At 29.8% G+C, this 20798-nt stretch overlaps 2 protein-coding genes across 2 annotated transcripts in view; both read right to left on the reverse strand.

The window, feature by feature from the left end:
* Positions 1-2110, reverse strand: part of LOC102605687 (probable pectate lyase 8) — a 5277-nt gene extending 3167 nt beyond the window's left edge. The window contains exons 1-3 of the mRNA XM_006360266.2: positions 1898-2110; positions 1272-1325; positions 578-652 (exon numbers count right to left, since the gene is read on the reverse strand). Coding sequence (XP_006360328.1) covers positions 578-652; positions 1272-1325; positions 1898-2025 — 257 coding nt within the window. The 5' untranslated portion in view covers positions 2026-2110. The remainder of the gene's footprint in view (positions 1-577; positions 653-1271; positions 1326-1897) is intronic.
* Positions 2111-19432: 17322 nt separating this feature from the next.
* LOC102606021 (histone deacetylase 19) overlaps positions 19433-20798 on the reverse strand; it is a 7881-nt gene continuing 6515 nt past the window's right edge. The window contains exons 7-8 of the mRNA XM_006360267.2: positions 19750-19818; positions 19433-19649 (exon numbers count right to left, since the gene is read on the reverse strand). Of these exons, the coding sequence (XP_006360329.1) occupies positions 19548-19649; positions 19750-19818 (171 nt within the window). The 3' untranslated portion in view covers positions 19433-19547. The remainder of the gene's footprint in view (positions 19650-19749; positions 19819-20798) is intronic.

Below are 20798 nucleotides of genomic sequence, written 5' to 3' on the forward strand. Positions count from 1 at the left end.
AAAAACCCCCCCCCCCCACCCCCAAACCTTTTTCATTGTCTTTAAAGGACAAAATAGAAACTATTAGCCTATTGGTTGAGTTAAAAGATATCATATTTAACTCTTTCCCATATTAAGTTATCCTACACCTGAGAAACTATAGCCAATTTTTTAATTAGAATTAGAAAAAAAGGACAAGGAGACAGTAGAGATCTTACTAGAGGGGTCTCTACATTTTTAATGCTGAAAATGTCTAAATAATCAAACAAGAGCCAACAAGTACTAAAAGTAGCCAACACAATAAACAGAACATACACACAAATATAGATTCACCCCACCCCACCCCTAAAAAAGGAAGGGGGTGGGGGTAGAGAATGCAAGAGTTGTTTGGACCATGTGGGGGTAGGGTGGGGGGTGGGGGTGGATTGAGTAGGTCTGCCATAGAGGAGTCGTTTAATAGGACCACAAAAAACAAGCTACTCCTAACAACCAAAACCTGTTGTGAGTTAATGCAAACTTTTTTTTTCTTGGCATTCGGACCCGTTTTCGCGCACGTTAATACAAACTTTTTTTAAGAGAGAAGGAAAAGGTAACTCACTCTGCAACCATGGCAACAACTTCTTCAGGATCATCCACTGCATGTTTGCTTAATTTCTCCTCAACCTCTTCCAAACTAATACATAAAAACAAAAAACAAAAAAATCAAAAAAAAAAAGAGAGGGTATAATTGGTAGTTTCAGCTAAAAACAATGGCAGCAACCGACATTTATCCACTATTTCACGCAGCAAAAAGTACACTGTTAAAAAGCAACACACATTACACTTTCACTCTGTGTTTTCTTTTCTTTACACTGCTCGATACAGTATAAACCTATACATACACTCTCTCTATATGTATATATTTATACATAAAACTGCAACTGAAAAACTGTGAGATGAGGCGAATCGTTGAGCGGGATAAGCAAAATGACTAAAATACCCACTAACTTACTACTGTTTAGTTAGTAAATCTGTAAATTAAGGAGTTTTACAGGGGTAGTTTGGGGAATAGAAAGGGAGTTAAGGAACCAATGAAGATTTTCTGGTAGAAGAGCAGAAGGAATCCAATGAGAGTTGGGGGAATGAATGTTTTAACAGATTAAACGGTTCAGATCTAATGGGATAAGGGATCTCAACGGCTGAGATTGATTCTAATACAAAGTTCTTTGGATCGGAACAGTGAGATCCGACAGTGGATATTTAATTAATACTTTTGGGGCCAAAAACTAACGGCTAAGATTGTTTCTGCATACCTCACCGCCATTGTTGAGTTTTCAGAGCTCAGCAACTGCTCTTTTTCAACAGTCCTGTTAAACCAAAACCAAAATGTAGCGTTTCGTTAGGTAAAATGTGGAGAAATTTCGGCCAGAAAAAGCTTAGACTGTAGTGTTTTGTGTGTAATGTAGAGGTTAAAAACAGCTCAATCGAAATTTCTAAGAATTCTGCAAAAACTGAGTTCCGAGAAGAGTCTAAACGAAGAAAATTTTCGAAACAGTAATTTTCCCAGAATTCTCTAGAAATCTGCAAAATATCCTAAAATTTCAATGGAGAGAGAGTCCAAACGAGCTGGAATTCGAAATTTTTTGAAGCAAGACACTAAAAAAGAGTGAGAAGCCATGAAACACAAATTTTGTTGAACTTTTTCGAAAATGCAGATGAATTCTGTATCAGAGAAGCTAAATAAACTCTACTTTACCTAGAATTTCACAACTAAAACTCCTACAAAGCCATGAAACACAAATTTTGTTTAAGTTTTCCGAAAATGCAGATGAAATTTGTAGCAGAGAAGCCAAAATTCACTGTTAAAACTCCTACTAAGCTTCAAACACTGTACAATAAACTGAATATCTATGCTTTTTTCAGAGAAATTCGAACAAACCTAGTGTCGGAACCGTCGTTGCTCTGCACACCGGCGGCGTAAACTCCGACGAGAAGCAACAAAAGCAGCAGAAAACTGAAGCTAAACGAAAGCCATTTCTTCGAACCCATTAACGAAGCCATTGCCATTTTTCCTCTTTCAGAAAATCAGAAAAAGGAACAGAGAGTCAGAGGAAGAAGAAACAGAGAGTCAGAGAAGAAGGAGGTTGCACTGAGCCCAACGTAACGGCCTCTGAAGGTAGTTTATATAGAGCCTGTTAACAGAAAACGTTAAATTTAACGGCCGTTTATCAACTAAAAAAATCCCCTTTACTAACTATGGTTAGTGGTTTGGTTTTTTTGTCCTAAGGTTAAATTGTCATTTTAACCTAACCTGTAACCACTTTAGTAACCGCCAGTAACTGCTTAAGTTAAAGTTAAGTATTTTTCTTTTCCATGACCTCTTTTAAGAAACCCTTTTTATGATTGTATCTAAAAAAAATAAAATTGATTGTGATATGGTTTTTAAAATTTATTTCATTTGATCCATTTAGGTGTAAGTTACTTTTGAAATAAAGTTGTTAAACGTGTGATGAGGAGGTCATGAATTTAAGTTACAGAAATGTAGGTTAAGAATATGTATGTATAATAAATTTATACGGTTTAATCCTTTTTCGAACTTTACGTATAGTCTTGTTGTATGGGGTGGAGTGCTGATTAGTCAAGAACTTATATGTTCAGAAGATGTTGTTGCGGAGATGTGAATGTATTGACATATTAAGAGCAACAAGATTAGGGATGAGGTGTTCCGAGAGAAGGTAGGAGTGGCCTCTGTGGCAGACAAGATGAGGGAAGCGAGATTGAGATTGTTTGAACATGTGCAATGGAGGTGCGTTGACGCCCCCGTGAGGAGGTGTGAGAGGCTGATTGTAGGGGGTACGTACCCGGAGGTGTAGAGATAGGCTGAGAAGTATTTGGGAGAAGTGATTAGACAGGAAATGATGCAACTTTATATTATCGAGGACATGATTCTAGATAGGAAATGAGTGGAGGTCGCGTATTAAGATAGAATGTTAGTAAGGGTGAAGTATTGTCTTGTCGTGCGTAGGTTTAGACTTATTAGTGTCTTCCGTAGTTCTAGTCGTACTCTTGTAGTTTTTGTCTTATGTTATATATTGTGTTTCGATTATCACACATAATTGTTGTTATTATTATGTCTACACTACTTTTCTTATTAACTGTTATGTTTTCTTCTTATTCTTACTTGGGGTCAATGCACTTGAGCCAAGGATCTCCTCGAGATAGGAATAAAACAAACGTATACTCTACCCTTCCCATACCTCACTTAGTGGATTTCACTGAACCCTCGATGAAACTCATATTACCAACATTCCAACGAAAGGGAAAACAATATTATATTCACGGGGATTACCTTATTCTACGGCGTTACACAATTATTTTTTTATATTCCAAAGTCTAAAGTCTAAACATAAGGAATTTATATGTCTTACTATATATATAAATAAATTTTTAAAAAAGGACTAGAAAGAGAATTAAAGAAAGTTTGAGTACAAAAAAAGATAATAATAAAAAATTATGGGCTATCCGCGGAAGTCTCGGCGGAGTTCATTGAAGAAAATTTTTGTTGGGTGATGATTTATGTTTTTTTGTCAAACAAACTCATTTTTTTATTACTATAAAATAAATATATAAATTTGACGTATAAATTAAGATAAACTTATAATTCATCTGTCTGGATCTTCATGAATTTTTGCTACCATGTTTTCAGTAAATTTTCAATTTTCTTTTAGTATTGTAGCATTAGGGTGTGGAAATCGTGTACGAGATTGTAGACTTATGGTAGACTGATAGCTAACGTAAAACTAAAATGAGTTTAAAGGAAATGATATTGTACGATTAAGTAAGGAATCATGTAATTAAGCATAATTTGTTTGAGATTGAAGCATGATCTTATTGTTGTTTATACAAGTATAATAATAATAAAAAGATTGGATATTTAAAGAGTTAAAGTGATACTCTTGTAAATAATATTCGAAATTCAATAGTAGCAACATTTCGATGAAAATAAATAAATATTCGACTGATCGAGACGTATATAAGTTAACCTCAAACTCTAACATTGTCAAAAGGAATATGAGGTGTATGCATGAATTGCTGCCTATGATTGATTGTTTGGAATGATTAAAATGATTGTTTAGAGTAATTGAAACCAGCTGCATGTTGAATTTATCTATGTGTGTTTGACTTTAATTTTGGGTTTGCTTGTTACGTGAGTTGTTTTTTTTTGTTTTGTTTTTAATCAGATATCCGATATTCATATTATAATTCAACTAAATTTAGATTCGCGTATATATAACACCTATTTAATTAGATCTCTCTAGTATACAAAGCAAAAATGTTAACTTTGTTAAACCAATTAGGTTGGAATATCAATCTCATCGAGATCATCGATCTCATACCAAATCAACACGATTTATGAATTATGAATTAGTAGTCTCTATCGCGAAGATATAATTCAATGCATTTGTCTCATGTCATTGCATCATCCGTCTACCTATGTATCCAAAATTGTTTTCGCCCCGTAAAAATGCATTATATTGTTTAATTATCACACGAAAAGGTTTAACAAAATTTACGAGAACGAAAATGACTAACAATTACATCATTTTCATTAAAAAAAAAAAATAATTTTTTTCTGACATGATGCCATATTTGGTTGTTATTAATTACTTACAAGTTATCAAAAGCATAATCATCACCTAATTTAACATAATTAACATTTACGTTTAACACTTTGCTCCCCACCCTTCACCCTTTTATTTATTTTTTGCTTTTCGAATATAACATGATTTTCAAAATTCTTAAATTGGCACTTTTAATCATTAGGATAACATATAAAAAGAGAGACAATAAACATACAAAAGGAAAATTTTAATTAGATTGTTTTTAGTTCTAACCGGCAAAAAGAAAATTTGTGAAGATTCACAAGCGGGTCCGGAGAAGATATAGCGTATACATATTTTACCACTATCTCATGCAGATAGAGAGACTATTTTCGAAAGACCCTTGGCTCAAGTGCATCAAATCTAAGTAAAAAAGAAGAAAACATAGTCGTTAATAAGAAAAATATTGTAAAATCTACAAGAAAGAAACAATAACAACAACATATGACAAAAACTAAATGGGTATGACTAGTACTACGAAAGACACTAACAAACCTAATTAAACCTCTACAAGGCAAGACAACACTCCAACTCTACTAACCTTCTACCCTAATATGCGACCTTCACTCCTTCCTATCTAGAATTATGTCCTCGATAATATAAAAATTGTGTGATATCTAATCACCTCTCCACAATACTTTTCAACCTATATATTACAAAGAACTATAGTAAAAATTGTCAATATTTCAAAACTAAATCCCCAAATTTCCCATTAATAATATTTTTTTTAAAAACTCTAGTTTCTATATATATCAACACTTAAAACAAAAAACAAAAAGAAATCCCTTAAACTTATGGCAAAAGTCAAAATTGGGAATTATTACAAAATTTTGAGCTTTAATTTGGCTAAAATATTGTACTTTTAGAAGGGGAAAATGGGACAATATTATTCTCTCCATGCAACCACCAAGTGACCTCCATCATAACATTTTTTTCACGCCTCTATACACTACATTTTCTCAATCCCAAGTTTTTTTTACCCCACACCCCCTAGGGTAAGGTGGGTGAGTGGGTGGCTCCATGCACAAAAAGTTACATACATTATACATATAAAAACAACATAATGAAATAAAGACATTATTCTAGAAACTAATAAAATCATCAATAATGGTTATGGTTGAGTAGTAAATATATTTTTTTTTTGAGTCAAAGGTCTCGACTCTCGTATTCGAGCATTGGATATGGAGTCCGTCTTTGAAAGAGAATGTTCTACCTTTATGATTTTGAATTAATTAATCAGATTTCAATACGAATATCAAACAGTGAAAAAGCAAAAAACCAAATTAAATTAGGTCATTGTATGGTCCAATTTGTCATCATTTTTACCTTACAAACAGCATCTATGATCTAACTGCTAACGGCTCATACAACTGTTTCTGTCCTGTAGTTATAAACTTTTTTTTTTCTTGTTTTAGTTCATTTAGCTTCAATAACAATTATTATTCTTTTGGAAATTTTAGATTTATTAGAATTTAAGTTATATTCATTTATAGTGTAATGATTTTCTATGTTTGACCTTACGCATGTATGTATCGATTAAGTCACTAGTTATTTGTTAGTTTTCACCAATAATGTTATTGGATAACTCTATCAACCAACGCTTAAACAGATCGAAAATGAATATATATGCACTTATAAAGAATAAATTATCTACTTGAAACTGAAAAATAGTTATTTTATTTCTTGTGAGGTTAAAAAAAAAGTAAAAGATGTATTTTGAGCTACAAAAATCGAAGCTACGTTTTATATTCATTTTTTAAATTAATAAATCTCAATCTTTCACAATTTTAGCACAATTGAAATACTTTTTTCACAAGTCAACACCTACAATAACTAACTAACTAATGTGGAATTTCAGAAGTTTGACAAAAAATAAAACATAACTGAGAAAATTGCTTTAGAACTAATTTCTTGTTGCTCTTTTGGCTAGATTAGAAGTTTCTTTCGTATTTCATTTAAAATTCAGTATTTACATTCAGGTCGATAAAATTTGGACTCACTTATTTGCAAGGTTCATTTCTCGAGACGACGCTTCCAACAAGATTGTTCCATTTTAGGATCTCGAACTCAAAAATCTCTGATTAATACTGGAGGGATCTCAGCTATTCCACCACAACTCATGTCAGTGACCAGATTAGAAGTTGTGTATATGGATGGTGACATAGAAACTAATAAAACTAATTAAATATATGATTAATGATATTTTTCCACTTGTTTTAGTTATTAGATGTAACTACCATCATCTATGTTTGACTTGTTTCACACTAAATTATCTTTACTTGTAAAACTTTAAACTTACAATTGTCCTAATATAGTAAGTCATATCAACAAAATATAATGAGTATAGTTATAATTTGAAACCTTTTATAAAAGTTAATTCCACTAATTTTTTTTACTATATATATATATTAGTTTCCAATAGTTCCATTCTGGAACAATTTGGATATAAGATGGTTTCAAGATTTAACCTTTATAAGTTATGAAATTTATCATGATATTGACCTTAAGTTTTAGTAATTCAATTCTGTTAATTTTTCTATACATAGGAAAGTTTGCAAATAGACACTTTTAAGTTTCAAATTTCACAAATACATTTTAAGATATTATCATGAAATTTCACCTAAAGTCTAGAGATATTGGCTATTTTGCTAGACATGACCGAAAAGTGATCAGATGACACTAATTTTACCACATTTACAAGATTTGAGCCTAGATTATTAAATTTACGCAGCTAAACCCATATCTAATATTCTATACCCGACTACCTATTTCAGATGTCGTTACTTTTTTTTTCTTAGTTATTTTCATCATATCTTTCTTCTCTTATATTTCTCAAATTTCACTTCTGAAATTACACTGACTATATTATTGTGTTATAAAAATCAATTTCATACATGACCACATGAATTATTATTTTTACCATAGTAGAAATCAATTCTTACTACATGCCTTTATTTCTACATTATCTTGACCTACAAGCAAGAATTTTTTGTTTTTTTTCTAACATTGACAAGAGTTGTGGGGTTTTGTTTACTCAATTACTATCTTCTTTTTACTTATTGAAAAAGTAAAAGTTTTGATTTTGTAGGCCAATGTGTAGTTTTTTTTGTTAATTTTGTTACCATTATATTTGCATTTAAAAGATTTAATTTAATTTATTTATTTTCTTTGCATTTAAAAGTTTTCTTCACTTTTACTTTTTTATTTTCTTTTTCAAACTGTAGATTAGTTAAATTGGTCAAGATTCGAGACAATACTATAGTCTACTTGTACGTAAATTGGCCACTTTTTTACCTCGAATAACGGGCCATCAATCAAGTTCCTAACTTAGGCTAGTTCAATAAAAATAATTAATAAGTATTAAATGTTTTTAAAAAGTATTTTTATTTTTTAAAATAATTTTATTAATTAATAGTTATGTGTTTGAATAGAGATATTAAACTGATAATAAATAGTTGGAGTTTTAGTGGAAATTAAAAATGCTAACATGATTTATTTTTTAAAATGACTTAAATGTCTTTAAATTATTTACTTAAAATATTAAATTAAATGTTTTTAAAATAAAATATTAACTTAGAGGTTTTTAAAATGAAAAAATGACATGGTGGAGACAGAATGGAGAGGGAATTAAGGGTTTGTTTAGGAAGGTGTAATCTTGAAATTAGTACAAAATATATTAGGATAAATTAAAAGTGATTATAAGCTAAAAAGTTGTAAAATGGACAGCTTATGATTTTAGCCTGTGTTTTCAAAAACGTTTTTGGGGCGAGCCCCAGGGAGAGTTTCAGGACGGGGTGTCTCAAAAATGCTTCGGGGTGTAAATTAAAGACGTAGATCTATAAGGCGTAAGTCCTAAAATTTGAGGCGTAAGCCCCGAGCATAAAAACGTAAGTCCTGGGGTAAAAACGTACACTCAGACGTTTTTAATTTATTTTAACCTTTTTTGCTTTATATCATATTTTTATTATTAGTGTAATGATATTTCTCAAATAGTAATTATAATACTTTTTTCTTCATTTTTGATTATTACTCTCTCCGTCCCTATTTAGTTGTCCACTTTAGAAATGACACACAAATTAAGGCAACAATGATTAGCATAGTGAAGTTACAATTTTACCCTTATAGTACAATTTATAATTTTAAAATAAATTAACTCAAGATAACTAATCAATGTTGGGAAGTTCATAAGTTTATTTACTTATTTATGACAACTTTATTTAAATAAGGGTATAATAGGAAAAAAATTGTTGTCCTTTCTTGATTTGTCAAAATGGACAACTAAAAGAGGAAATATGGACAACTAAATAGGGACGGAGGGAGTAATACTTATCTCAAACAAAAATCATAAATCATTGAAAGGTTTACTTTTGCTTATTTTATTAGTAATAAAACTATAAAATTGAATATACATGAGACTACTCCCCGTAGATCCATGGAACTTACGTCCCGTGTCTCGGAGCTTACGCCTCGCCCTATTTTGTATAAAATGCCTTGCCTCACGCCCTCGCCTTTTAAAACACTGATTTTAGCTTATAAACACTTTACACTATAAACAATTTTGATACAAAAATGAAATAATATGTTTAATATAATTTTAAGGTTTACATCGATCTCCAAGGACAAGCATATGAATAAGGGTCATGACTAACAAATAAGATCATGAAAGTATTTATATATATATTTATATATAATTTTTCATCAGTATATAGATATCGAGTAACTCTTTCCGTCAGAATCTAAACCAAGACATGTGGAGAAATAAAATCACCTAGCATGCTTGCTTTTATTGAGATTTGAACTTAATTATGACTTCACGATACTCAACTCACTTTATTGATCACTACGTCATACTCTTGTATGAAACATGAGGATATACCATTACAACAAAAATAACTTTTAGCGGTAATAAATAGACACATTAATAAAGAGTGCTGAAGTCTTTACCGGCATTAGTTAAGTGTCATTATATCCAATGTCGCTAAAGCCTTTAGAAACATATACAAAGAGTGTTAATTGCCGCTAAAAATACATATTTAATGACAATTGCTAATTAATTGCCGCTAAAGATTATTTTTAATGTAGTGTACACTTTCCGTAATGAAAATAAAAAGGTGACAACACATACAAAGATGCCGGAGGTGATTATTGTACGATTTTTTTTTTACATATACCAATGCACGTGTATTAAGTGATATCAACTTATCATAACTAAATAATTTAGTACAATGATAATATATTACTTATACAAACACATATTATGCATGTATTGATTTACGATAACTACTATTGGCAAATAAATTTTTACTATTAATGTTAGAAATGTTTAGCCGTTAAGGAAAATGACATTTTGAGAGTAAAATTCCGTTAGAAATGATTTTTTGCAGAGCCGTTAATAAAACGACAAATACCCTCACGTGGAATTACGTTTTTAACAGCTTTTTTCGGAAATTGCTATTATGGGGCCCTCATTTATTAATTTCTTTCATTTTAGTGGTTCACTAGTTTTATAATTTTGCATGTTTAGTCCAACTAAACCAATTTATCAATTTCTACATCTTTTGTACAACAAATTTCCACCCAAACAAACAACTACCAATAATTTCACGAGTGAGGTTTAGGAAACGTAAGTAATTTAAAAGAGTATATCAAGTCATTTGATTATTAATATTGTATGTTAAAAATTTTCTGATCAAACTGTTATCATAGTGAACTTTGCAAAAAGTTTTCTCTTCGCTTCTTTCTTTGCTGACAAGTCTGCAATTCTATTATGCTCTTGATAAGTATGCTATAACAAGAAGATTTGGTGGTTAGGTTTCTATAAATTCGACTAAATTTCAATTCGCGTTGAAAAGTCAATTTTATAAGAAGGTATTTAAGTAGATATTGCAAGAGAAGAAGCATGAATTGTAGTACAACTTATTTTTCTTTTTACTTGTGTGACTATCTTTATCATGGTGCTTAAAGGAGGACAAGACATAAGAAGTTTCTCATATGTACTTTATAGTAAAGAAGCTCTTTTACTTTTACTTAGAAAAAGATATGGAAACTTCCCAAAATTACTATAACTTGATTAAATATTAAAGGATTATAATTATATTCAAGATTGTTATACGATAAATGATATACACATTATTATTAAGATGATTCGATATGTTGTTACGTAAAGATTCTTCCTTCATATTTTACTTCGCATGAAATAATATATAAATGTTCTAATAAAATTATACTATTACACATGAATTCATACTAAAAATTAAGGGTCAAAATCAACGATCGCCCCTCAATTATGACCTAAAATTGAGTAAAAATAGATGAACCACTTTGTACAATTACTACTTTTGCAAGAGGCAATGAAGCTTCAATAATCTTGACACTATGAAGAAACAAGCAAGAAATTTCTAGGAAGTCTCTCAAAGTGAAAAATTATGAAACAAAGTAATTAATGAACTTAGATAAATTAAAGTTGAGTGATATTTTTATTATTAAAAAAAAAAATTACTAATCACTTTAATTTGATATAATAAAGTGAAAATCAAATGATCATACATCGTATTATTAAAAAAAAGTATCATACTAACAAAAGTTTTGCCAATTGAGCAAAATTATTGCAAACTTTAGCTTGCAGTACTCTTTGCATTTGTGACCAATTAAGACTATAGTTTTCTAATTGACCCATTTGTTCCCTATCATCCAAATATATCACATGGAATTCAATTTCAACCAGCCAATTTTGATGAAAATAAAACAAAAAAAGGTTATTTATATCTTCATGGATTATTATTATTCAGATACCTAACTATCCAAATAATATTAATCCTCTTGATATTCATAAAAACAAGATGTGACTTTTCTTTATGCAATTATTATATATGTAGTGCAAAAGAATAGCAATTTTATTTGATGTATATATCACCCCAACTTTATAAATCCAATAAGACCTTAAAAGAGACAAGAAAACTCTAGATTAAACTAGTAGCTACAATAAGTTGCAACTTCCACTAAACATCAAAGTGATAAATCAAATCAATAACTACTTTTAATTCAAAAATATATATGATTTAGAAAGATTGGCATATGTTACATTTTACGTACATAATACATAACGAATCAATATTTAAACTTTTCATTAATTTCTCATATTTGTGATCGTACTTTATTAATCATTAGTTTTCTTCTGACGATATTATTCTTTATAATCCTCAAATCACCATGAATCTATTTTTGTATATGGACTTTTGTTAGACTCTAAAGGCAAAGGGTTATATGGTATCATGAGAAAATAATTAAGCAAGAAAATAATTATTGTTTGTTATATAGTTTTAATCATGGCCAAACCTACTAATTAAGAAAAAAATTGTCAAGCAAATGACCCCATTAAATTGCCCCCCAACAATACAAACGTAGCACATGGATTTGATTTATTTTGAACTATCAAAAATGATGCATCATCATCCAATTCCAACCATATATTATAGGAATATTTATTTTGTTCTTCAAATACTCTAGCAAATAGCTGGACACCCTATAACTTTTTGTCTAAAATTTTCTCTATCAATACACCTCACTAGTTAATTAGGGTCCCTTTATTTTTTATTTTTGAAAAATGAACCTTTGCATGTGTATTCCATGTGCTAAAATGTGAAAACAATTCTATCCATCACATCACTTTTTTTTTTTATCATATGCTAGTAATTAATATCTAATTGTATTTTTTTTATTTCTTATCGATATTTGATATTCACGTTGAAATTTGATCAAATTTGAATTTGCGTTAGAAACTTCCATATTGAGAGTAAAGCGCTTTCTGTATCTAATTTCATACTTTAAGTTATACTAAAGAACCTCTTTGAAAGTTTTCCCATTTCATGATTTTATTAGGGGAACTCTTCAAACTTTCTTCATTATGATTTATGCCGTGGTCGAAATTCTAAAGCTCGCTAAGCCTCCCTTCTCTCTCCACTCCGTGTAAGCGGGGAAATATATTGTTGCTAGCATGCATTTTCAGAAAATGCATCTAATTAATTAATTACTAATTTATTTGTTTCAATTTGTTTGTCTTTTCTTTTAATCTGCTTCAAAAAGAATGTATTTTCCTGATAATTTGACAAGACTTTAATTTTAATATATGACATGACATGTTCAAGAGTTAAGACCACAAGATTAAAAGACGTTTACAAAAAGCTAATAATCATTAAAATTATTTATTAGGTAAGTGGCAATACGAAAACATTTTGGCCCCTACGATCTTAACACCAATTAATTAATGTAATTAATATCTAGCTAGCAATCAACATCTATTACTTATATCCACTTGTGATAAATGCAAATATGCAATGAAGCACATTATATTTTATGTTTATTTAGAAATATTATGTATGAATATTACAAATGAGAAATTACGTAGTCCACTCATGTATAAAAAAAACTTATTCTGTGATTTCAAAAAAATATAATACAGTAAAATATTTAAATTCGAAATATGGTCAGTATAACTCTTTGAAGTACTTTGGATAAATTTAAAAAGTATTTAAAGCACCTACATTAACAAAACAATTCCAAACTACAAATACTTTAAACTTCTAAAAAAGTTACATTTTATGTAAAGCAATAAAATAATTAAAGTCTTTTAATAACTTCAATGTGAAGAATGAAGACTAATAAAGAATAATAAAAAGACAATTTTGAAAAATTAGTGGGAAAATATATAATAACTATTGGCGCCTTGTGAAGACAAATTAAATAGACAATAGTGTATTATTTACTCTTTCTATAGTTTTCTCCTTCAACTTTTAAAAAAGATTAAACCCATCTTTTCAAGTTTGTAAGAAAATAGTATTTTTTTTAATCATCTGGTATTCAAATTTTACTGATCGAAGTAACTTCACTTCGTGTCAATAGTATTACAATCGGAGCAAAGTGCTTTCCATTACAAAGTTTTTCATTTTCAAAATCTAACTTGAAAAACATCTAATAAAAAAAATAAGAAATATCAATCATCTCACCACAATTCAAGAAATAGTACTCTCGATATTTTTTTTTCAATTTTTACTAATCAGAATAACTTAACTTCGCACCGAGAGTATTACAATCGGAGCGAAGTGCTCTCTATCAAAAAGTTTTTCATTTCCAAAATCAAACTTGAAACATATGACAAAAAATTGAAGGAATATCAACCATCTCACTACAATTCACGAAACACTCTCGATATATTTTTTTTCTTCCAAATTTGTTACTCCTTCCATTTCAAGACGATGAGGGGTTTCACTATTTATTACATTGGTCAAACTTTCTTAAAATAACTATAAACTATAGTCTATACATAGAAAGTAAATATTAATTACAACTTTTTATAAATTAAGAAAAGTTAAAAGATAATATGACCAAAAAAATGAAGTCAAAGGAGAATTGTTTGACTTCCTTAATGCATCATATAAACTAAAATAGAAAGTGGGGAATTTTTGGTGTTTTCCGAATTTCTATTAGCTCACCATAATTAAGTGATAAAAATAAGAAAAAAGAATGAATATTAACTAAGTGATCGTTTGGTTATACATATATTAATAATACATTAATTAATTATAAGAAAATTCACGTATTATTTTATGTAATGTAAAGTTCAGCTATTCATTTATTAGTTATATATTCCACATTTTATTCTGCATAAAACAATATATAAATTTCCTTAAATCATATATATGTATTAGTAGAATAAGTTTCTAAATTACAAATCATACATCGTACTAATTTTATATATGGATACTTATCTCTTAAACAACCATCAAACATCATATTACTTACGAATGATTTGATACATATATAACTCACCTTTGACCGTTATCAAATGACCCAAAAGAGTTTAAGTTATATACATCGTTAGTATAAATTTTTTTTATAATTCTAAGTTATCAAAGTCGTATAAAAACAATTTTTAGTTTGACCCGTTTTTTCATAGTTCCTCCAATCACGGGTCGAATTCACATGGCTACGATTACGGTAGAGTATAGATGCATTTAATAAACTCACATTTTTATTTTTATTTTCCTTCCAATTTAATAAATACTTTTTTGTAAAAAAAAAAAAGAACTTTTTCTTTTTCAGCTTTGCCTTCACGCAGTGATTGGTGGCCTTCTCTTTATTACTATGTGTTCCGAGTTATGTGTTAATATTTGACTCGATATAAAATTTAAAAAATAAATATTTAAAAATTAGATTGTTGTTATTCTATTTAAAACTATCTAAAAAGTAAATAATCATATAAATTAAAATAGAAAAAAAATAGTTACTTACAAGAAATTTACTTTTGCTCAAATTCTTCTATATTTTATAATTTTGATATTATTTTTAAAATACTGACACAATTAATTCAAATTTATAAAATGCTATCCAAATTATTCTTAGGAGTATAATATTTATATTTTTTCCCCTTAAATTTAACTTTTATATTTACATCCCACGTGATGGTACGGTTTTGTTGGTACAAAAGACAATCCCAACAGAAAAAAAAATAAATTAAAATCATCAAAAGAGAGAAAACCAATTTATCTACGAATCACTTTATTTTATCAGATTTAAAAGGGCCTACCTTATAGTATAATAATAATAATAAATATATAATATAAAAATAATTAAATAAATTGTGTCATAAATTTGGTGGCAAATTTGGTCCAACTTTTGTATGACTCACAAGTAAATCCATTTGACCCCACATATTATTGCAACATTTTTTGTTTTAATTATTTGTTTGCTATTAATTCATTAGTCTTTAACTATAAATTTTGAAATATTTTAAAGAAAAATATACATGATTGGTTATACATAAACTTTATTTGTAAAAAAATGTACATTATTATATCTAATTTAACATCCATGATAAAATATATTGCCTTTATCTCTCTATACGTATAGAATTAAATGTTGTAAAATATGGAGAGCATATCTACCTTCTTGAATGAGTGATGTGATTTATACTTATGATTGTGATGAGGTAATCCGAATACATCTATTATTAATCAGAAGTCTCGAGTTTAAGTTTATGGAAATGAGAAAAAATCTATAGATAGCGTCCTCCCAAAAATAGACTCTATAATGCACGGATTCAAATTTAATTGAACTACGAATATCGAACCCCACATAAAATTCCAAAAAAGAAGTGACTTGATTGTGTTGTCACATAACTTTGGGGTTAAAGTTGTCACACATTTTTATTTTTATTTTTGGAAATATTATTTTAGTAATTCTCGAATATAATATACTCTATATAGTATATTGTGATCTCTAATAGAAGAAATAGTCGCAAACAATTTCTATTGCTAAATAATAAAAACTCGTTGCTAAATCTATTTAGCAATTAATAATAAAAAAAACTTTGTTAGGTACATATTATTTAACAAACATTTTTCTAGCGGTCAACAATTTTACTTTTACTACCATCATTTTTCTACTTTTTTTCTTACATTTAAAGTCAACCAAATTATTTAAAAGTTGTTTGTACGTTAAGTCAATTTAAGTATGTCTATTGCAATTTTGTAAGTATACAAGTAAATGATAGTAGTACTTAAAAATGATAGGCATCAACGGTTGCGGTAAACTGATAAATACTTCTCCATTTTCGATTAAAATTTTTAAATTCGAGCTAAGAATATGAAATTGTCTTTGATAAAGAATGCTACGTATGGCATTTTTCAATAAAAAAACAAATTAATTTAATCCCAAAATAAATAGCAGACGCAGACTAAAAAACGAAAAAAAGAAGAAAATGATATAAAGAATTATTAGTGCATGTATGATGAACAATACATTAGCATCAATGCGTAATCATTAATTTGTTTTATAGTTAAAAAGGTAGCTCTTTTTTGCACTTTTTTTAAAAGGAAAAAGAGTACTTTTAAAAATTTTCACAATATTTTCCATTTGAACATTTGAAAAAAGAAGTCCTATAAAGCTCTTCACTCTTTTTTATCTAGATAATAATAATCAATAAAAGAGGTACAAATTTGGACCATAAATTATTCTGCTTTTAGGTTTTGTTATGTCGCCAATATAATAACTTTACATTTTATTTTATTTATGAGCATTTAGATATAATTTTGTATGGATCATTTACAAATATATATGTTTTGATAGTGTTCTAACGTGAAGTCAACTATGTTTGGAGGGGAAAACATCTTATACGAGACTCGATTAAATTTGAATTTGCGTATTGTAGAGTTCATTTCTGGGGGTGAGGCTCTTAGAAATTCGAACATGAAAACGCTTGATTTAGAATGTAGGAATCTAAATCGTTGCATCATAACCTATGTTGGTAACACTTCTTACTTGATCGAAAAATTCAATACGACTCACCTATCGACCTTCTTTCTGAACTTAAAAAAATATTTTTTTTCTGAAATTTTCAATAATTGTGTGTCAAATGCTACAAACAAAAGCATACCGAATATTATTATTGCTTGCACCCAATATTTATATTATCTATACATTATAATTTGACATGATTAAGAATAAGTTGAGGCAAATTAAATTAGATACTATTTAATAATCGCAAAGTAATATAAATATATGTAAAATACACAATCATGTTTATTTTGTGTAAATACTATATTAATTTAAGTCTATAGTCAAATATTAAGTAGAATTTCTTAATATGTATATAAGATTTGGACAAAAATTACTAAGTATTTGATCATGATAATCAACCATCTAGATCCGTCCTTGTATAATATACACAGACCAACACTATCCCGTGATGCGATTGGATGAATGATATATATCCCTTCATATCTAATCAGAGGTTTTGATCCAAATCCTAAAAATAAAGTAACTCGTAGCAAAGAACATTCCTTGTTTTAATGGAACGTAACCTCACTATGTTACACTACACGAATTTCAAATCCCCGATGATTAAACAAAAAAACACACAAAAACATACACTTATCCGTACTCGATATTTACATCAAATCAATAAATGCATATCGATTATAGTTTATATTTAAATAATAGTTAAATAAATATATTATTTAATCACTTAACCATGATAAGTTAATACGATTTAACGTAATAACGGAGTACATAATATACTATGGTAGTTGATAAATCAAAATAGTTTACCAAACAAAAGAACAAATTAAAGCCGTGACATGCGATACAAATTTAATTATGATTACATCGACGCGTTCCATTGACAATTAAAAAGTCTTCATTACTAATTTTGCAGCTGTAAAACTATATGCTAAAATTACTCTATACTTTTTTCAACTCACTTTTCTAATTTTCCATAATTTTGTTTTAGTCAAATCAAACTATCATTTGCTTAACCTTTTTTATTGGTCCTAATCCTATACTTTCTTTCACCTTTTTTAAGTTTACCAATTTGATTTAATTTTCCAACTTTATTGTTGATGTAAAGTTTTTGGAGTTAAAAAAAGCAATAAAAGGAGAGGAGAAATAAGAAGATAAGTCTTATGATTTCGACTTATTTTCTGGTGTTGGGTAAATAAGAAGAAAATGTACGTTATTCAAGAACATTTATATATAATTTAGGCAAATACTATTGAGATACTATTTTACGAGTACAAGGAAGTTATATAAGTAATATAACTATGAATCTCATGATAAGTTGATCCTGAATAGAGATGAACATCGTCAGCATATGCTTAACACGTGTAAGTTGGATCGAAAATGGTTCTTTTAGTGACAGGTGTATGAATAACGCGAAAATCTAAGGTCTAACCTAACCGCCAAGGTGAATCTCAATTGAAAGGTGCTAGACAGATTAAGAACATCGAAATAAGAAAATGATTTTTACACGTTTGTTGAAAATGCTGGAAAAATCACATGCTTCTGGTCAAAATTTGAACAATAAAAAATTTAAGTATTTGGTAGATCAGGAATTTATAAGAACCAATAATTTGATGAAGTGAAAAAATTAGAAGAAATTTATTCCAACTTGCTTAAGTTTGACCTATTTGCTTATGATTGAAAAATCATTCTCCTAATAATTTTCCATAATACTATTTAGTGATTTTAATACGATAAAATGAAAATTGAGTGGTCAAATCAATTAAAAAAGGACAAGCCTGATGTCCTAAGTTCCCGCTATGCTTGGACTCCAGAAAGGATCAGACTACAACAGTCTATCATATACAATCTTATCATACATTATTGCAAAAGATTGTCACAACTCGAACATGTAACCTCCTAATCACATCACAACTTTTTTTTATTTTTTGGTTTCCCACCAAGTGTCCAAAGCCCACATTGAAGCTCAAACTAAATCTGGATTGCACACTGCAAGGCCCATTCAGGGGTGACGCTCCCAACATGATTTTCTCCATACCCAGAGTTCAAACCCGAGACCTCTGGTTAAGGGTGAAACACGTCCACATGCACCACAACCCATACAGACTAAGACCTTATTCACACAGCGAAGAAAGGCCGAGTGGAAGGGGGCAATCAGCTGGCTGCTTCTTTGCCATGCGCTTTGCTTCGCTTTATTTTTTAGAAGAACGAGACTAAACCTTCGTCACCATCAGCATTTGATACTCTCTCGATAGCTTCAATAGTTCACTGAAAGCCTTTGATCACCGCAAGCCCTTCAGGTCACATCACAACAACTTTACCACACATAATCAATTGGCATTTGAAAACAAAAAAGACAAAGAACTACACAGATCACAAGCAATAGAACTGATCTGATTAACCACAATCTATTTGGGCCTCATTTCCACCAAAATCTTGACAGTTTGCCATATTGGCATGTTCTTTTTCTTCAACTTATATGATAGAAAGAAGCGCGATTTTGGTTCGGGGAGGGGAGAGAGATTGTTCATGGATTATATCATATCTGTAAATTAGTGTGCATGACAAGTAGACTCAAATGTATAATTTAAAGATCATACATCACAGTAAAGTTCAAAAGATTGAAAAGTCTATTCAAGAAATAATATCAGTTGGTTGATCAAAAGGCTTGTTAGAGTTTCCTTGTTCCAGTTTAATCTGACCTCCATCTATCAGTGTAGAACCTGAATTGCCACCCTGAATTAAAACAACATTCAATGAACAAATGAAAAACTGTTAGATCTATGCAATCCTTTGGTTTGACGGTTTATAAATGCGAATATAATGCTCTAAGAACCTTCAAACTTGTTGACTCTGCGAATGTCGATTCTACTTCTCTTAGGTGCTCCTCTGTTTTCATATCGTCCTGAAAATTTGAACGGAAACAAATTATTGTTACGGTTCCATATGGCAATCAGTAGAAAATGATCGATAAGGGTTAAGCAGGAACAAGAAGAGAGATCTCATTTAATATGTATAATTTTCATGGAATAACTAGGATTTGCCAGATGCAGTAGAAGCATATGGCTATACTACATACTAATGAGAGGAAGGATCGAAATCGAGTACCGTTTTATTTATTTAGTAAAACTTGAATTTCTTGGAGATGAAAAGATGTTCTCACTCAAAGAACGAGTTAGATGCAGCGTGATCAAGAGGGCTACAGCCTACAGGATATCAACTAAAAAGAATGCAGACATTTCATGAGGTGCAAGGATCATAATTTTGGAGGTTAAGAAAGGCCTATGAGGGAAGAAAATGCAAACGAAAGAAAAGTAATTTCGGAAGTAGAACTTCCTCAAGAGCTGGTTCACATATGAAAACTAAAAACATCAACCTAAAGAAGATCTTGGACTACTTTTTTTGATAACCGAGAAATCCGTTTGTGATCCGCTGCCCCTTTGGATCAACCACAGCCTTCTAAACTCGGTGGATAATGGGCCCGCCCCTCTACCCTTCTCCACTTAAATACCAGGCTTCGCTTTGCATGGTGTGGGGCTTGACCTGTGACCTAAGTCACAAATCCTCCACCTTTTGCCACTTGAGCTATAGGCTACTTTTGAGTAAGGTATTATTGCTTGTAAAGCTTTAGCTTCCAAGTGCATAACTAGTTTATACCAATTAATGGCAATTAGAATCGTTATTAGTCTACCACAAACCTTTCTTCACCGACAACTTCTACTATGCCTCAGTCCCAAACAAGATGGGGTCAGCTATATGAATCCCCATTGACCATGTTCCCCAGTTAAATTCATACAAGGCCAAAGCATAAGAAAGCACTACATGTAATCCTCAACCACAGATTCAGTTTCTCTCCCCCCCCCGCCACCCCCCGCCCCCCTCGCC

The sequence above is a fragment of the Solanum tuberosum genome, unplaced genomic scaffold (assembly GCF_000226075.1).
Source record: "Solanum tuberosum cultivar DM 1-3 516 R44 unplaced genomic scaffold, SolTub_3.0 scf00319, whole genome shotgun sequence".
NCBI lineage: Eukaryota > Viridiplantae > Streptophyta > Magnoliopsida > Solanales > Solanaceae > Solanum > Solanum tuberosum.